This window comes from Podarcis melisellensis (assembly GCF_964234715.1).
Source record: "Podarcis melisellensis genome assembly, chromosome: 5".
In the NCBI taxonomy this organism is placed as follows: domain Eukaryota; kingdom Metazoa; phylum Chordata; class Lepidosauria; order Squamata; family Lacertidae; genus Podarcis; species Podarcis melisellensis.
In genome coordinates, this window is record NC_138537.1 from 16,956,128 (window position 1) to 16,975,544 (window position 19,417).

Consider the following 19,417-nt stretch of genomic DNA (forward strand, 5'->3'; position numbering starts at 1 on the left):
GGGGGTGGGAGACACCCCCTCTTCACCAGCCTGACTCATCTCTGCCTCTTGGCCTCCAAGTCAAGTTCTTTATTACGGTCATAGACCAGCATAAGCAAAACATCTAAATAAGTAGCATAACAGTATGAATCTAAGTGAATAATTATTAAATAAATAAGAGCAAGAACCAAACATATACATAGAATACTTAATTAGGCATAGATAATGGGTGAGTAAAAATTTATAAGAAAAATTAAAAGATCGGTTAACACAGCAATATGGGGTGGGCTTCAGAAGTCCAAGTTTACCAAGTTTACCAAGTTTTGTTGCGGCAAAAGCCAGCGACACCAAACATCACAAGGTCAAACAAAAGGGAGATCCACAAGAACATCAAGAAGAAGAAGAAAAAAGATTACACAAGGGAACTTCGCTATGTGCCATTCAACAGCAGAAATCTACGCTTCCTGATTGCTAAAGCGCAAAATTTGGCCACCTCATATGATATTGAGCCCGAGGAATCCTCCAGAAGGTATTTTCTTAGAATTTTGGGGGAGGATTCCAAATAATGCCGTAGGGGTACGAATTTTGACAAAAGCGGCAAGATAAGTCGAGCTCGCTCTTCACTATAAAATCTGCAGGACAGAAGGATGTGTGTAACAGATTCCACCCTATCAGACATACAGGGGCAGAGACGTGCATGCATCGGTACCCGCGTGAATTTGCCGTACAGCACTGCTGAGGGCATTGTCTCAAAGCGGGCTCTGGAGAAAGCCCATCTATAAGCTTCGTTAGTGATGTTAGTTAGATAAGGGGCAGCTGCAAAGTTAGGGCCTCCCTAATCTTCACTTTCCTGCTTCAGCTTCTGCCTCCGAGTCTGGACTGCTCTCTGGGACAGACTCCCCCTGCTGGCTCCGCAAGGTGATTCCAAGGTGATTGTCCCAACCCAGCTGAAGGAGCAGCATTTGTGTGCAGATTCCCTGGACTGGCAGGAGTTGTGGGTCCATGGCAGCAGTGTACTGCAGCTGTAATGCTAGGAAGTGCGGCTCCAGGACTTTTTTCCAAGCAGGAATGGTGGTGTGGTGATCACACAGGGTCCCTGGAAGTTTCACCATCTCTTGATCCCTGTGCCATCACTTTATTTCTCGCTGCCGCCACCCAGGCCCTACCTGGTACAATACTGAGTCCAGTCAGAGTTAAATTGGAACATAAACTTCTGTTTGTTTATTGCAGTTTAACAAGCGTGTGGTTTCATAAACGGTATCGGTCCATTACAATCATGGGGTGCCTACCCAGACCTATAACTTCCGCTACCTGCTCTCACTCACTAAACCACCTCTCAGATATTTCCTTGTATTCCTACTTCCTAACAGTTCCTGACTCAGCTTATTTCGCTGCACTAACTCAACCTACCCACAGACTCTATCCTAATTCACTCCCACTCCAACCAACCACCCAGCTCCCCACAAACTCCCCCTTCGTCCCTCCCAGAGCTGGTTTTATAGTCCTTCTGACTACACCCCCTGGGTTCTGATAGGGTAACCTGTTTAACTATTTCACCTCCAGCACTCTCATATGTTAACGTCACAAGTGGTAGTTTCTGCCGGCGTTTCTAGTGTGATTTACAGACTGGACCCTCCTCCCTCTTGCAAGCAAATGAGGCAGTAACAAGGCTTTCAAGTTTTCTGGTCGTTTGTGATGAGTCAGCACAAGTATTTGCAGTTTTGGACTCTCATTGGATGTGTGTCTATGGAGGCAAAGCTCCTGTGCTTGGAAATTTGCCACGACCCCACTGTGTACATCTCCCGCCACTCCACTGGGCTACTTGTGCATTTTTGCACAAAACTGCATCTCGAGTGGAGTCTGCATGCGGTTTGTAGCAATAGATGTGGTCACAATTTCACTCTCTGCCACACTGATACATACTTTAGTATTTTGGTTGTCCCAAGAGTAGGCTGCTGTTCCTTGCTTTCAGAAAATATGTTTTGCAGGTATCCTTCTTAGTACCCCAGCAAAATACAAACAAGCGGTTTTAAATATGAAGCGCTTTCCCAGGAGAAAGCTGTCTCATTTACATGTATTGTTAATACTTAAAAAAAAAATATCTGTGGGAGAAGCTGTTCTATGTTACCTCTGAGATTAGCATTACATTTGTATGGAAATGTGTAATTCGGCAAAGTATTTTCTGCCTTTACGTTATTGTTAAATGAAGGGGTTTCTCTTTGCCAAGTGCCTGAGTATCTGTTACAAACAGGCTCTTTAGTTTCTACCTCCTTCATAAGATAGGACCACATACGGATCCCTGAGGAATTCAATTTCAGTGAACTGCAATGCAAAATCAGCCTGATCCATATCTCCTGCAGGACTCATCATGCACAGCGAAATGTATTTGGTTTTGCATTTCTCCAAAATGTGTGATACGGTTCTCTGCATTTTTTTAAAAAGTGTTTAAGGGGGATACAATGCGTTTACAAATGCACACACTGTGTTTAGTTATGCATCATGTGATAAAATTTGTAATAAGATATGCATTTGAATATGATGGTTAAAAGGAGGAGTCACAGATTGAAAACAGGACAGAATGGGCTTATGAACAGACACGTGGAAAGTTGATAGGGGCCAGAACTAGACCGATTGCTCCATCCCTAAATCCACTGGGATGTGTCCATTCTGTTTGTGCCCCCGCCTCCCTCAATCTCTTAGATTCAGGCACATGACGAGGGTAGCTCAGAAGGGCCCTCATGCAAACATGTGTGTGTGCAACGGTAGAGGCCTGGAAGGAAAGCTTAAAGCCCAGTGTGACTACATGGGAGACAGATTGAGGAAAAGGAAATATGAATTGGCACCTCCCCATCATTTGACCAATCGCGGCAAGGAGCAGCTAAAAACTAGATGGAGTCATAGATCTTTTTTTTTTAAAGTGTAGACTCACACACGCTGGCCAGTTGAAATGTTCATTTGGGGCTTCTTAGAAATACGTAAAGGCAAGAAATGGGTCGGGTGAGGGCTACCCCACAATGGTGTCCACCTGTGTGATTTGGACACAGACCAATGACAGTGTGATCATGTTAAAGATGCTAGCAGGTCCAGTGAGTGTGTCCCCCTCCTCTCCATGATCAATGCATGGCCAGAGAGGGCTTTTTGACTGCTTCTGACACCTGTGGTGCATATTCTTAGCACCCAGTTTATTTTTATGATGGTAACTGGTTTAAAACTGTTTTTTAATACAGTGGTACTTCGGGTTACAGTGGTACCTCAAGGATAAATAGGTACCGCTGTGGCGGGAAGGTAAACGGCATTTCCGTGCACTCTGGTTTCCGTCACGGTGTTCCGTTGCACCAGAAGCAGTTTAGTCCTGCTGGCCGCATGACCCGGAAAGCTGTCTGTGGACAAATGCCGGCTCCCTCAGCCTGAAAGCGAGATGAGCGCCGCACCCACTAGTCACCTTTGACTGGACTTAACTATCCAGCGGTCCTTGTTTGCCTATTAGGATCATGGAAAGCTGCTTCATGCTGATTGAGGCCATTGAGTACATCTTGCTCAGCAGTGGCCACACTTCCTGGCATTGGCTGCCCTGGATTTCAGGCCGGAAGCATTCCCAGCTCTTCCTGGATATGCTTTTCCTAGAAATGGACCTTCTGCCTGCAAAGCACATGCTCTACCACCGAGCTGTATATGGCATTTCCTCCACTGACAGATAACAGTGTCCCTGCACCATCACTGGGCCTTCTGCAGCTAAATATGACAGACAGGGCAGCTGGAAAACACCAGATGTTTAATTTTTTAGTTTTTTATTTGTTTCTGGCCTTTCACCCTACCATCCAAAGGAAGGTTCCAACATTGAAACACAATACAGTGGTACCTCGGGTTACAGACGCTTCAGGTTACAGACTCCGCTAACACAGAAGTAGTACCTCAGGTTAAGAACTTTGCTTCAGGATGAGAACAGAAATCACGCAGCGGTGGCAGCGGGAGGCCCCATTAGCTAAAGTGGTACCCCAGGTTAAGAACAGTTTCAGGTTAAGAATGGACCTCCAGAACAAATTAAGTTCTTAAGCCGAGGTAAAGGGAATCGGACCCCTGATCATTAGGTCCAGTCGTGGACAACTCTGGGGTTGCGGCGCTCATCTCGCTTTATTGGCCAAGGGAGCCGACATACAGCTTCTGGGTCATGTGGCCAGCATGACTAAGCCGCTTTTGGTGAACCAGAGCAGCGCACGGAAACGGCATTTACCTACCCGCCAGATTGGTACCTAATAATCTACTTGCACTTCGTGCTTTCAAACTGCTAGGTTGGCAGGATCTGGGACAGAGCAACGGGAGCTCACTCCATCATGGGGATTTGAACCACTAACCTTCTGATCAGCAAGCCTAAGAGGCTCAGTGGTTTAGACCACAGCGCCACCCGCGTCCTTTAGCTTCCTAATAGTCACCCTCTTCTACTGACCCTCGTTCCTGCTGTCCATTTGGTGACTGCACACTTATAGGGACTTGCTGCACAGACTGTTTTGAAATAAGATTTCACTCAACGAGTTAGTGCCTTTGATGCTTGCTCTCCAGAAGGGCTCAAGCCTGTAGCTGTCAATCAATCATGAGAGCACTGATGTTTCACGGATAACAAGAAGTATATTGAGTCCAGAGGTTCTGGCTGTGCAGCATTTTCAAAAACAAGGCTGTAAACCTAAGTCTTAAAACAACACACACACCCAGTGCCCTGATTCATTTCAGATTCCTGTTTGCTGTCTATATATATATAAAAGCGAAATAATATTGAAGGGGCAATGGAGTGTAATTTCCATTTTGAAATATTGTTTCATTAACATTCTATGTGGAACACGGAGATAGATAGTGTTGAAATACTAATGGGATTTTTTCCCCCTTTAAAAAACGTGAAAATTAATTAAACTTGATTTCCCACAAAGTTATCATGGTGTTATACTTTAGATGCCACCCTCCCCCTCTGTGTATGAAATGTTAAAACCGAAGTGTCATTTAATTTTTATTTTTTTTACTGCTGTTCAGTTAAATAATTACAACAGTGGATTAGGAAGAGGCCTTTTATAACATAACAACATTTCTTATCCCCTTGCCACAACGTTTTCATTTGTGGATATGAGAAAATTCAAGGAAGCCTCTGTAAGAAAAGAAGAAATCCCCCAGGGAAGAGTGGATTGGATGATTATTAAATAGGATAAAGAGGCTTTTAGCAGAATGATCCAAAATCATTATTCTGACAGCTTTTCATCGGAGCATATGGAAGCATACCTGGCCCCAGGTATCTATATGACGAAAATGTCCATTGCAATCTGTTACCAAAGCAGAGGAAGCCAATTTTCCAAGCATATTTTACAGAAGGAAACCAGCAGTTATTTATGGGGGATACAAAGTTGAGAATTGGCTTGTCACCAACCCATAATTTTAGAGGAGGTTTATATTTAGTTGGATTAGGTCCTTGTGAGTTTGATGCGGCTTACTCACGAGTAAGTGTGCATGCATAGGATTTTATTTACCGGTAGTTTTATTTAAGACATTCCTTACCCACTCTTCATTGCAAAGAGGACTCCAGAGTGAGATAAAAAATTAAAATAAATCTAGGCCCACCATACAAGTACCTCAGGTTAAGTACTTAATTCATTCCAGAGGTCCGTTCTTAACCTGAAACTGTTCTTAACCTGAAGCACCATTTTAGCTAATGGGGCCTGCTGCTGCCACCGCGCCGCCGGAGCACAATTTCTGTCTCATCCTGAAGCAAAGTTCTTAACCCCAAGTACTATTTCTGGGTTAGCGGAGTCTGTAACCTGAAGCATATGTAACTTGAAGTGTATGTAACCTGAGGTACCGCTGTACTAAATTTACTTGTGTGGTTGCTTTGCCCCATATATCGAATTGCCCTCTCTTTAAATTGCAGAACCGGCACTGTTAGAGGTGCCACATAATACTTGTTCTGCAATTGTAAGACATTTATGTTTTAGTGAAGCTGCACTCACAACTTGGGAACTCCCTGCTTATTGACATTGGACAGATGCCTTCACTCTTTTTGGTACATGATAAAAAACCACTTTTGTTTAGGCAAACCTACCCAGACATGTAAAAAATGTCTTTCTAAACTAGTTTTAGTTTATTGTTGATTTTAAATATTTTTAAAAATGTTTTAAAAACTTTAAAGCCCTAAATGGCTTTGGCCCAGTATACCTGAAGGAGCATCTCCACCCCCCATTGTTCTGCCCAGACACTGAGCTCCAGATCCGAGGGCCTTCCACGGTTCCCTCCCTGTGAGAAGTAAAGTTACAGGGAACCAGGCAGAGAGCCTTCACTTCAATGTCACTGACAGAGCTTTCAAAGCACCTTGTCACCACCAAACATGGCGCTTTCCCTCATTAAGACAGTTCTTCTGGGTGCCATTGAGAAGTAGGTCACTGAATGAATTCCATGAGGGTCGATCCTTAGCACCTTGGCAAACTCCTCCTTCTCTCTTTGCTTTTCTTTCAAGCTCCCAGAATCAAATGAGAGCACCGGCACAATGACGAGAGAAGAGTTTGTAGACAAAATGTCCACAGCAGTTCGGCAAGGCACCAAGGAAGAGTACGGCGAGCTGTTTGACAAGATAGATTTGATCCGAGATGGCCTTATTGACTGGGACAAATTGACCTCCTTTGTGCTGCTTGAGCTGTATGAGAGAGATGAACGGGCCAGGCGATCGGTCATCCCTCACTGGAAGGACCTCCGGTTTCTCCCTCTGATCCACAAAGATGCTGTTCAGAACGTAACGTTATTGAAAAGCCCTATCAGCTACCTGACGGTGAGCAGGAACGGTTTGCTCGGCTGCTGGGGAGAGAGTCTAAAGTTACAGAGGACTCTTCAGATCACCACAGAAGCTGTCAAGCCTAAAGACCTCTGGGTGACCTCTCTGGTTGCACTGCCAAATGTTAACAAGGTACGTAGCTGTGCTCATGGAAGTGTAACAGTACTTCGGAAACCATGTTAGTGCTGATAATTTTTCACAGCTTCTCACAGATCCCATCCGTGTTGGGAATCGCCTCTCAGTTGGATGTATCAATCACTTACTGCCCTTCGGGACACAGAAAACATTAATTTTCCCTTCCAACATGTGGGCAATAGCCCAGCCCCAAGGAAAGGATGGTCTGTTTTCTGATACAGCTCCTGCTACAGCTGATGGGTAGCACCCTAGCCCAGAAAGCAGATCCATCCTATCCACCTAAACCCTGACTGAATGATGGGAAAATATTCTAACTGGGCTATCCAAAGGTTGCAAAGAACAGGACTGAGTTTAAGAGGATGCTGGGCAAAGTTTCACTTGGTGGGCTCCCCTTTGTCTTGGTGAGCTTATGTAGCTGTTGTGATAGCTCTCAATATTGTGCTAGACGGCTGGGTTTACTCAGCATTTAAAGTTCCCACAAAGAGTTAGCTTAGGTTGGGGCACTGTGGGAACTTAAAACAGTGACTTAAGGCAGCTGCATAGCACTGCTTGGAATCTTGGACCAGAGTAAAACCTAAGAGGCAGTGTGCCTTTAGGGAGCTGTCCAATGGTTCTAGGTGCTGAAGTTAGTCTTAGCAAGGATGATGCCTGCCTATAGTGCTGGGATGGAAGCTGATTGAGTGTCTGTGGATGGAAGCTGATTGAGTGTCTGTGCCTTTGTGTGTGTGTGTGTGTACACACAGCTCCTCAATTAGTGGATCAAAGGACCAAGCAACTTTGCTGTGCTGAGCTTTTGACTCCAGCCTCAACAATTACCTCCTTCTCTATCTTCTTAGGCCATTGAGGTTTGTGTTTTCTTTCTTTTTGCACTGTAGGCACCAATATTTCTTGCCTGCCTTTCTGTAAAAACCTTTCTCTGTAGGCAGCAACAGGTCATAACATCAATAAAAACGTAAAATCTATCTCAAAACTAAAATTAAACACAGCACTTTAAAATCCACATTATGTCATATGTACAGGCAGAAAGAGGATACAAAGATAAAGATATCAAGAGATGAATGAGAGGGGAGGCTTTGTTTCAGAAAGTTAAGAGAAATGAGGGGTGATGGCAGGAGTGGGGACCTTTGTGGGCTTCCAGATGTTGATGAGCTACAGCTCCCATTTTCCCTGACCATAGGCTATGATGGCTGGAGCTGATGGAGGTTAGGGACAACCAATCTCTGGAGGGCTACAAATTCCTTATTCCTGGATTAAGACAAAGGCTTGAGGTAGATTTTGAGCAGGGGTTTGAAGAAGAAAGTGAGAATGCTCACATGCCACAGAGGAGTTCTTTGCATAAGATTGGAGACATAAAGGGCAACAGAGGCTAATGGGCAAGTCTTTTAAGAAATGAAGGCTCCTGTGTGGTAAACTTGGAGAAATATTCTCTCCCCCCACCACTAACTTTGTTTCTCTCCCCCCCCCTCCCATATAGGTAGCTGTCTCATTTACAAGCAAAGAGATCTATTTTGCTGAGCTGAATTCCAAACAAGGGTTCTCATGTCAGTATAGACTTCAAGGCTTTGGGGGAACCATGATGTGCATGGACTACTGGTACAACCCTCACGATGGAAACAATGCTATTCTGACCATGGGAGATGTTTGTGGGCAGGCAAGTATGGCACAAAATGTCAGGAGAACATCTGGGTGGCCACAGGTTCCTCATCCCTGTTGTACTGGGACACCAGCTGCCTCTTGAAGAGTGCTGGGCCGTTAGTATCATGGAAGGTGTCCTGGCCTAGCTGGATGCAGAGGAATGGTGGGAGACAACAGCTGGGGAAACCCCAAGAGAAGAAGGCTCAGAGCCAGGGGAGTGGTTGTGGGATAGTAATGAGTGGTTAGAGGGAGAAGAAGGAGCAGACTGGGAGGAAGAGGAGTCAGAAGCTGAAGAGATAACAGGGTTGAGTGAGCAGGAAGAGGCTGTGGCAGAGAGCAGTCTAGAATCATAGGCAGAGGCAGAGGCTGGAGGGGGCGGGACACCAAGAGGCAGAGATGAGTCAGGCTGGTGAAGAAGCCATGGTGTCTCCCCCTCCTGCTGTGACCAGCTCCCTTCCTCCCTGATCTCCCAGAACCTGAAGAGCTATGCAGAGGGCGGAGCAAAGACAAGCAAGATGACAGAGTCTCAAATTGCTTGGGGAAGGAGGAATCTTAGGGAGCTGTAGGAAAGCGGTGGCCCTCGGTCCCCACAACTACCTCATAGGGGCAAGTTCTCCGGGGAAGAGTTGCTGTGCTCACTAGGCACAGCCTCCTGGACTGTCTTTCTTCTTTGAATAAAGAGTTCACTGAAGTCATGCGGGTTATTTCTGACCTGCTCCTGGTACCCACCCCTGTCAGAAGGCTTAGTGGACACATCAGTCAGGGAGCTAGAGAAGAGCTTAGCTATATTTCTTAGAGAAGAACAGAAAGTAATAGGAAATGCCTGGCTCTACCCAACAAAACATCTAGTGAGTAAAATATGTAAGGGCACTATCCATACAGATTGAGCACTTGTTATTTATTTAGTGACAGTATTGTTCACAGTATCACTGTTCAGGCAGACCTCACAAAGCAGTTTACATAAGATTATTACAACAATAAGCATGGTGGGTTTTTTTCCCTTTAAAGTTGAAATAGAATTGGGAGTGGGCGGGAAACAACTTGTTTTTTTTTAAAAAGAAAAATCAGTTCTGCTGCTTCTCCCCTCCCCTCAGGGCAAGATGGGCTTTCAGGTGTCCCTGTAACAGCAGTTGAGGAGAGCAAGGGGACACGATGGGAACTGGATGGTGATTCCTCCATCTGCATTCCTCTTATATACTGAGTCAATCCAGTCCACCTTCATAAGTTCAGTGGTGAAGACGATGCTTCAGAACTTCCAACTCCAGGGAGATTTAGCTTTTCTTCTTATGTTAAGTCAAAAGTCAATTCATCCCAATTGCTTCTCATTACTCATATTCATTCTCTTGAAAGTACATTTAGCTGCCCAAGGCTTTGTTCCCTTCATTTGCTTTTAGATTGGTTTACCCTCCCCCTTTTGTCATATCTTGCCCAACTATACATGTTGGCTACCTATACATATTTAAGTTCTTTCCGTTGTCCTCTCCTAAGCAAATCCTGGCAGCCTCATTAGCAAAAAAATAGCCTTAGCCGTGGCTGTGAAATTCAAACGCATGCAAGTTATGAATTTATAACAAAGGAGGGGCTTTGTGTGATATTCAGGTTATTGCCGTCAGTAATGGGTTGCTTTGAAATGCTGAGAGTGGTAGAAGATTTTTTTAATATAAAAAATTAACTCTATCCTTCACAGGTCCAAGCAATTGTCTTCAACACAGCTCTGATCTCATTGTTTGAACGACCTTCAAATTCCACTGAAGATGAAAATGTGACAATGACTGTGACTTGGCAGGAGCTGGTCTCTGGGTATCACAAATGCTGCTGTGTGTTAAGGCACAAACTCCATGATAAGGAATGGGTTAGACAAGGTACTGATCTGAGAAATGACGCAAGGAAATCCTTTATTTATTTATTTATTTTTAATCTTGGGTGCCAGCCTCTGGTGTAGATTGGGGTGTCAGACAAAAGCTCTTAAAGGCTGAAATCCTATGAGAGGCAGTGCGGTGTAGTGGTTAAAGTGGTTGACTAGGATCTGGGAGACCAGGGATCAAATCTGAACTTGGCCACGAAGCTCAGTGGGTGATAGCTGGCCACTCACTGCCTCTTAGCCCAACTTACTTAATGGGGTTGTTGTAAGGTTTAAATGAGGAGAGGGAGAAATATGTGTGTGTTTGCCATGTTGAGCTCCTTGGGGAGAAAGGTGGGATACAAATGCAACTAATAATAATAAACAATAAAAATATGTGGTTACCTTGAGGAAGCTCTGTTTGAACATAGCGGGACTGTAAACTCACACAAGTTTGCATTGTTATTAGTAGGTCCTGGAGTTCTTGGCCTCAAGGGCAGCTGGGCTCACACATCCTATGTAGCCCTGCGAATTCTCACACATTCATATGAACTTCTTTACCACACTTTATTTCCATCAGCAATGTCAACCTGCTAATGGTTGCTTTCATGCTGGTGTTCACAGTTCCCAAGGGAAGCCTCTACAGCAAACTTCAACTTCTCAGATTGTAATTTTTTCCTGGGGGTTAATTTTGCTGATGTTTAAGTGGTGGTAATATTTTTTATAGCTGCATCATCTTCTTTTTTGAGGGGGGACCGACTTGTGGGGTGTTAGGCAGTAGGAGAGAGGAGGCTGCGACTTCTGGGCCTGCCTTTTGGAAATTAAGATTTTGCTGCCAAGTCCTGTGCCAAAAAAGCCTGATTGCTTCCTTCCAGAAGTTTTTATAGCCTCTTTAACACCAAAGCTCATTTAAAAGTTTTAAATCAAAGCCAGAGGATAACAATGGTTCTGAAATCACATCTCCTGAAGTGACTCTATTTTCTTTTCTTAAAAAAAAAAGAGTTAAAGTAATTTGCATGCATGCAATCAACCTAACTCTTCATGCCTGAATAATGAATGGCCTTCCTAGCCCTGCTGGGGGGAATATCGTTCTTTTCTGCCACTCAAGTGTTCTGCTTAATACAACATTTCAACCTTGCATCTCAGAGTTATGCTTGCAAGGATGCGATCTGGACTTTTGATGTCACAGTGTAATGTTGGAGAACAAGAATCCATGGCGTCTTCTTCTTGTCCCACCCTGTCCACTTGCTTATGCTTCCCTACCTTGCCTGCTGCATGGCATACCTGGAGCGCTCCTTTTTATTGCAAGTAGGAGAGGCAGCAGAAGTGGGAGAGTAATGAGTGGGAAGAAGCCACTGCAGCTGCCTTGTCTCCTTCTGTGTCATGCAATCCAAAGATAGATCTCTGGGTTGCAGCTGTTACGATATGGATGCAATGCAGCTGCAAACTGCTAGCTTGAAAACAAAACATGATGGGGATGTTGGGACTGTCCGTGGGAAACAGTGGGACAGTCAGTTCACAGGGCGATGCACCGGAATTTGCTCAGAGTGTAATATGAGCTCTTCCTTTTGCGCATGTACAGGAAGTACAGGAAGTCTTTGTCACTTGACTGCTGGAGTTTGAAGAGTACAGACATGTTTTCTGTACAAAAAAAGATAGAAATAAAGGCATGTAAATACATTTCTGTCTATCTCCTTCCCTGCTGGGGGAGCAGGATGGAGTGGGTGTGTTCTTCCCACGTTTGGGAAGAATCGCTTATTGTGACCTAGCCTGGATCTTGCTGGGGAATGCAGCCAGGGAGGTCAACAGGAGACCAGGCCGGGTGCCTGGGAGAGTTGCCAGTTTCTCCCGATAAAGGCTTGATTTCCGACAGCAGCCTGGTCCAATATTTTAAGGGTTGCTTAGTTGTGACCCTCCAGCTATTGCTGGACTACAACTCCCATCATCCCTGCTCACTAGCTGTGGTTGATGGGATTTGTAGTGCAACAGGATCCCATTTTTTAAAATTGAAATACTCAGTGCTCAAATATTTTTGCTTAATAAATAAATATTAGCAATCCCAACCTCTGCTGAAACCTGAATTGGTACAGCCCAAACTTAGCTTTACCATTTCATTGTGAACAAGGCCCCAGCCTTCAGAGTTTCATTCAATTACAACAGGTCCCCTACCGCTGCTGTATGTGTTAACCATGGACTCATGGTATACATGGCAGGTTCTCTCTTGCTGGAGGTCTTCAAGCAGAGACTGGACATGCTCTAGCTATGAATTCCCTGCCTTGAGCCAGAGATTGGATTAGATGATCTATAATACCCCTCCAGCCATATGATTCTACAGTACGAAGAACAGCAACTGGCTCAGTCTTTTCTTCAAGGAGCATAACATTTTAATTTGCTATATATATTCTGATATGGGAATTATTCTTAAGACCACCATTTTCAGTCAGGCATCCTCCAAGGAGCTTGACTTACAGTGTAATTTAGACAGAAACAAGTTTATGTCTTTGTTGGAAACTGCGAAGATTTCTCAGCTCCTAATATTCATAACATTTTACTCTCATAAAAGTCCCTAGAGTCCAGAGAGGCAGGTTGTGTGTGTGTTTTATTGAAATTCCAACTATGCCATTCAATAGCAAACATTACAGCAGCATATAAAAACCTGTTTCCAGTTGGTTATACTTTTTTCTAGATATCTGCAGAAGTAGTTTGACTACAACTCCCATCATCCAGACCTTTGACCATACTCACTGAGGCTGATTGGAGTTGAACAGCATCTTCTTCCCCATCACTGCTGTAGTGTAGCCACCAATTTTGTATTCAGAACTTCTTTCTCAATGGCTGTCTTCACGTGATACATTTTTACTGTGTACCCATTAAATGCCTTTACATATGCACATATAAAGGCAATGCATGAAAACACACACATGCAAATACAAAGCCCTGTTTGTCTGGCAGTTGGAGTTAGTCATGGCTTTCCAACAAAAGTACACTTCATGTTTAGGTTGCCAGCTTGATGGCATCTCAAACCTTAAATTCAAGTGATGGGGCTTAGTGATGTTGCATGACTTCCCATTATTAGACAACAAAAACAAATCTGGTACCAGGTTGGGGGAAAGAATAGTACTAGATGTGAAGGCTTGGAAAAATTAAATTTCTACTGCAAATGTTTGTGCTCTGCTTATCTATCATCTATCTATCTATCATCTATCTATCTATCATCATCTATCTCTATCTATCTATCTATCTATCTATCTATCATCTATCTCTATCTATCTATCTATCTATCTATCTATCTATCTATCTATCATCTATCTATCTATCATCATCTATCTATCTATCATCTATCTATCATCTATCTATCTATCTATCTATCTATCTATCATCTATCTATCTATCTATCATCATCTATCTATCATCTATCTATCTATCTATCATCTATCTATCTATCTATCTATCTATCTATCTATCTATCTATCTATCTATCTATCTATCATCTATCTATCATCTATCTATCTATCTATCATCTATCTATCTATCTATCTATCTATCTATCTATCTATCATCTATCTATCTATCTATCATCTATCTATCATCTATCTATATCATCTATCTATCTATCTATCTATCTATCATCTATCTATCATCTATCTATATCTATCTATCATCTATCTATCAATGTATCATCTATCTATCATCATCAATCAATTGATCTATATCTATCATCTTCTAATCATTTATATTTCTTCTTTTCTACCCAAGTAGGGTACTAAGAACAGGCTGCAGAAGCATTCAAAACACCCAAATCTTAACATAGCACAACAAAACTTAAAAACTGATTCACCCCAATAGACTCAGCTCTATGTAAGAACCTCTTACTTGATGACAAATCTAATCAAAATGCCATCTCTATACTGTTTCAGTTGCATACATCCCCTCCTTAGATGTCTTTCTGTCTGTTACAACCAGCAGCACAAACACACTGGTGCTAGCTTGGAGAGAGAAATTAAGTCCTCGTCTTACAACGACAACTTTCCACGTTGCTCAAGGAGTCAATGCTTTTGATTTCCACTCAAGGCTCAACTTGATAGGTATGTCACTATAATTTGTTTTCTTGTAAAACCGAAAGGGACAATCAGAAGTCTAAGAGTATGTCTGCACTCTAGCAGTGGTAACTGGTGCCCATGTGGATTGGTAGACTGGAAGGAAGCCTGACGGGAGGTGGAACCAGAGCCAGTGACAGGTGGAAGCACCTAATTCTAGTTTTATCTCCAACCTCCTCCCTACTGGAGGACAACAATGAGGTAGCACTGAGACTGAGAAGGAGGAAGCTGGTAGAAAGGTGAGGAGTTTGTGAATGAGTACCCCATGCACCCTAATGGGCCAGTGTTTATAAAAAGACTCAAAGTGGGCTAAAGTGGGCTAGGTAGAAATTCACTAACGGCAACTTCATTAAACTACAATGCCCAGAATTCTTTGGGGAAAGCCATGACAATTAAATCCACGTAATATCAGTATAAATGAATAGGTGAGGGCAGAAATTCTAGTTTGATTCAGATATAGCACCCGAGACGAGGCACATACGGAAAAGGGATGGGAGGAAATGGCTATAAGGGAAGGTCGTTTTGAAAATGCCCGTGAATCCAGTTGTGGCCTAGCTAGTAATATTTCTCCTCAGAGAGAGGGGTCTAGTCCAGGCATAGGCAACCTCGGCCCTCCAAATGTTTTGGGACTACAACTCCCATCACCCCTAGCTAACAGGACCACTGGTCAGGGATGATGGGAGTTGTAGTCCCAAAACTTCTGGAGGGCCAAGTTTGCATATGCCTGGTCTAGTCTCCAAGTCTTCTGGCTGCTGAAGGGGGGTTATCATGTGGAAGGAAGTGTGATAAAGTATGGGAGTAATTTCTGGGCTGCATTCCACACAGTAAAGTGCAGTAAATTGTACTGATGTTGTAAAACATGACATTTACCTAGTGGTTGCTGCATCTTAGATCTCTTAAATGCCCAGGGCTCTATATATCAGGGTACTTCTGCCTGACAAATGTGAACTGATTTTAGATAAATACAACCAACAAAGTTCCCCCGAGGAACTCTGGCAAGCTGTGCTTTAGTGAGCTCTCCGGGTATACTATGTTCTTAATCCCCAAACAGAACAAAAAGTCCCAAGTGTTTCTTAGGCAGAGTCATAATTGTCCAGCCATTTTATGCTTATGGTGGTCAATTTCTCTCCCCACCCCTTTGGCTTAGCAATAGCTCTACAGCCCACAAATGCCTAGAGGGTAGACTTTTGATTGCACCCTCCAAAAGCCAGGTGCAGGTGATAAAGCGTATATTGCTGACGAAACACTTGCCGGAGGAAGGAGTATAAGCTTCACGCTGAAAAGGAAATTCATTAAAACAAAAAACAAAAAAAGTACAAATGGAGCTCTGTTCTGAATTGATGTGAAGTGGGGTGGTAGGGAAAGGGGAAGAAAGGGGACCTGAGGCATTTGTAAGGAGATGGATAGACAGCAAAACCAATAAAGAGATGTTGTAGAGGATTGAGGAGGCTGTTGTAAAGAAGAGGCAACCAAATATAGAACATATGCTAAGACAGGAATAGGGAATCGGTGGCCCTCCAGATGTTGTTGGACGGCAGGTCCCATCATCCCCTGACTATCAACCGTATTGTCGGAGCTGATGGGAGTTATCATCAGTGTACTCGTGTCACCTTGCTCCAAAATTCCTACAGCTTCCGACAGCTTCATGTGGATGCTAAATAGCAATGGAGACAATATACTGCCCTGCAGCAACCCATAGCTCAAGAGCCAAGGGGCCGAGAAGCACTCATCCAGTGCTACGTCCCTGGAGCGAAGACTGAAGCTATTGCAGAACAGTGCCTTCAAAAGCCATCTCCTGTAGGTGGTCCAGGAGGATACCATGGCCAATGGTATCAAAAGCCGATGAGAAAGCTTGCAAAAGCAACAGGATTGCATTCCGCCCTCTCCCTATAGTGGTCATCCATCAGGGTAACCAAGGCAGATTCTGCCCTGAACCTGGGTTTAAACACAGACCGAAATGGGTCTAGAGAATCAGCTGTGTTGCCGCAATCCTGTCAAGTACTGTGCTCAAGAAGGAAGTGTTTGTGACGGGGTGGGCATTTTCACCTCCTTCAGAGTGGTTGCTACTTGCCTCCTTTCATGCAGAGACATATTCACCGCAGCCTGAACCCACCCAGTCATGCCACTCAGGCTAGCTTTAGTCAGCAATTGAAGGCAGGGGTCCAAAGGGCATGTCATTGTGTGCATACACATAAGTACCTTGTCAACAACCTCAGACGGAGAAAACTGAAACTGATCTCATGAAACATGACTTGATGGAGCATTAAAAACAACAACACCTTACTTGGGAGTGACTGTATCAGTCCTGGCATCTAGCTTGCTACTGAGATGAATGGCTGTGTTCTCAAGCAATTCCCAGTGAGTCTCTGAGGTGTGCTGGACTCCATCCCCTGATAGAGGTGTCAACAGCCTATGGATATATGATGTTACATACAGTGGTACCTCGGGTTACAAACACCTCGGGTTACAAACACCTTGGGTTACAAACTCTGCTAACCCGGAAGTAGTACCTCAGGTTAAGAACTTTACCATAGGATGAGAATGGAAATCGCGTGCTGGCGGCGTGCTGGCAGCAGGAGGCCCATTAGCTAAAGTGGTACCTCAGGTTAAGAACAGTTTTGGGTTAAGAACAGACCTTCGGAACGAATTAAGTTCATAACCTGAGGTACCACTGTATAGGGAAGATGAGCAGGGCTTGGCTAAAACACCCTCACAGGCCAAATGGAGAGGCCTTACAGGCCTCTTTAGGCCTGTGGACCTGAGATTCCTCACCCCTGCCAAGGAGTGTCCATTGTAGGACTGCACCAAGGTCTCCAAGACTCATCTTTCCTAGTCTCAGCCAGTGTTCCCTTTCTTTGGCTCACATTGGCTCCATATCAAGTCAAGCAGCTGCAAAAACAGATTAATTTTTATGAAGGAAATGAATAGGGGGTGAGGGAGAAGCTGCATCAAGGCAATCAAATCTGGAGAGTAGAATGGAATCCATTAAACAAAAATTGTTTACAGATGCTGCAACTTTGGCATATTTCTTTGACATGCTTGTAAAAAAATAAAATACGTTTGTATAAATGAGTTTCAACTTTGTGACTTTGAACAGCGACCGCAGGAGTTAATCGCCATGTTTGCCTTTGGAATCCTTATGTCACATCTAAGCCTGCCGGAGTCCTGGAGGGCCATTCAGACAGTGTAATCGCCGTCCGGTTCATTACTGAGCGCAAACTGCTCTTCAGCTTCGGAAAGGATAAGGTGAGCTTGGGAAGGGCCTGAGAAGCGGAGATCGTTAGTCTTCCTCTAGGCAACGCTCCGGTTAAGAACATGGAACCCAGAAGGGCACTAGTTTTGAGTTTCTCAACCCAGCAGCTGCTCCACTTTGTAGTGTTCATGACTAAGTCTACTTAACATGGGTAGAAATGGTCTTGTTCTTGGAAGACTTTAAGCAAAATGAAGCCTCTAAGACAGGGGTGGGGAACCTCAGGTTGGGAGCCAAATGCAGCCTTTCAAGCCCTTCTATCTGGTTCTCAAGTTCTCTACACCCCCCTTCCCTAGCCACATCCACTCCCCTCAGGCAACACCCCTCACCATCATTGCTCTTCTTGAGTAGTTTTTGTGCATGTAGAAAACAGCTTATTGTATAAAGGTAAATTTTACATTTGTGTTCTCCACACTTTTGATGCTGGTCCCACCCAGTACTGAGAAACGTTCCCCTCATGTGCGCTAATATATGAAGGAGGCAGCTGGCCATATGAGTTCCACCCTTCTCTCCTAAGATGAGAGCAGATTCACATCTCAAGTAAAAAAGAAGTGTTTTCTTTTCTTTATGGGCTATTACCAGGAATTAAGCCCACTTAGTATCTCTCAGCTGTCCTCCTCCTCCTCCTCCTCCTCCTTCAATGAGATCTACCTGAGTGATGGGACTTCCTCTCCTTCTCCTCTTCCTGTCCCCCAAATCTGCTCCATATGGTTGTAGGAACCCCTAGAACACATTTGTGGGGCACAAAGGGAGACGAAAGGGGGAGAAAGTCTCATTGTATAGGCAGAAGTCTTTTCTTTGCATCAATTGGACGACTTCATTGGGTGTCAACTCCTGGATTCTACCATCGGCCTCCAGCCCACCTTTAGCTAGGCTCTCTTCCTTTCTGGTCTTGAGTTGCAATGGCTGCCACCAGCTGGACCTGCTCTCCCTCCAATCCACTCCAGTCTCTTCATCCTTAGGGATGCTGCCCTGGGGAATGTCTAGCCACAACCACAATGACATTTATTTTAATACCTCATGAAATAATGAGACACCTCTCCATTGAATCACTGAAATATCTAGAATGCAAGTCAGCTTTTGCTCCCATTTAAAAAAAAATGACTTATCGACATTTCTCAAATTTTTCTTGCCACATTTTTACTGGCTCTGGAACAGTTATTTCCATTCCAGGAAAAGCTTCACCTGCTTGCATTGGTGTGAGGCTGCTTTTAAATGCACAGAAGGAGGGCAAGTGGGAAAGTTTTGGACCTTAAGCTAAGGTCCTTCATTAGTTGTGTTTCTCATGCCAATCTGAGCCTGCAGCCTTGATTTGTGTCCAGTTAACATGTCCTTAAAAAACAACAAAAACTATTTCCCTGCCACTAAGCCTCTTAATACATTCTGTGACCATTATTTTGCCTGTAGTGGTTTAGCCCTTATTTTACTGCCTTTTAGCATTCTTGACATTAACATGAATCTGTTTCACTTTGATGGATGAATGGGCACCTGAGCTGGTAGAGTTTATTTACGTGCAAACCTCCTGCTCTGCTACAGCAACCGCCAACATACTGCCAGCCAACCCAAATGACACATCTGCTACGCAGTGCCATGTAGGACAAGGGCTGGAATAAGAAAAGATAAAAAGGCTTCCTTTGCTGAAAGCCTTGGTTTGACAGCTCAGGAAGAAAAGAAATATAGGC

General features: G+C 44.0%; 1 protein-coding gene across 1 annotated transcript in view; it reads left to right on the forward strand.

Moving 5' to 3' along the window:
- WDR49 (WD repeat domain 49) overlaps positions 1-19,417 on the forward strand; it is a 94,917-nt gene that overhangs the window by 8,843 nt on the left and 66,657 nt on the right. Inside the window, exons 2-6 of the mRNA XM_081911452.1 lie at positions 6,467-6,910; positions 8,388-8,564; positions 10,236-10,410; positions 14,306-14,473; positions 17,583-17,731. Of these exons, the coding sequence (XP_081767578.1) occupies positions 6,467-6,910; positions 8,388-8,564; positions 10,236-10,410; positions 14,306-14,473; positions 17,583-17,731 (1,113 nt within the window). The remainder of the gene's footprint in view (positions 1-6,466; positions 6,911-8,387; positions 8,565-10,235; positions 10,411-14,305; positions 14,474-17,582; positions 17,732-19,417) is intronic.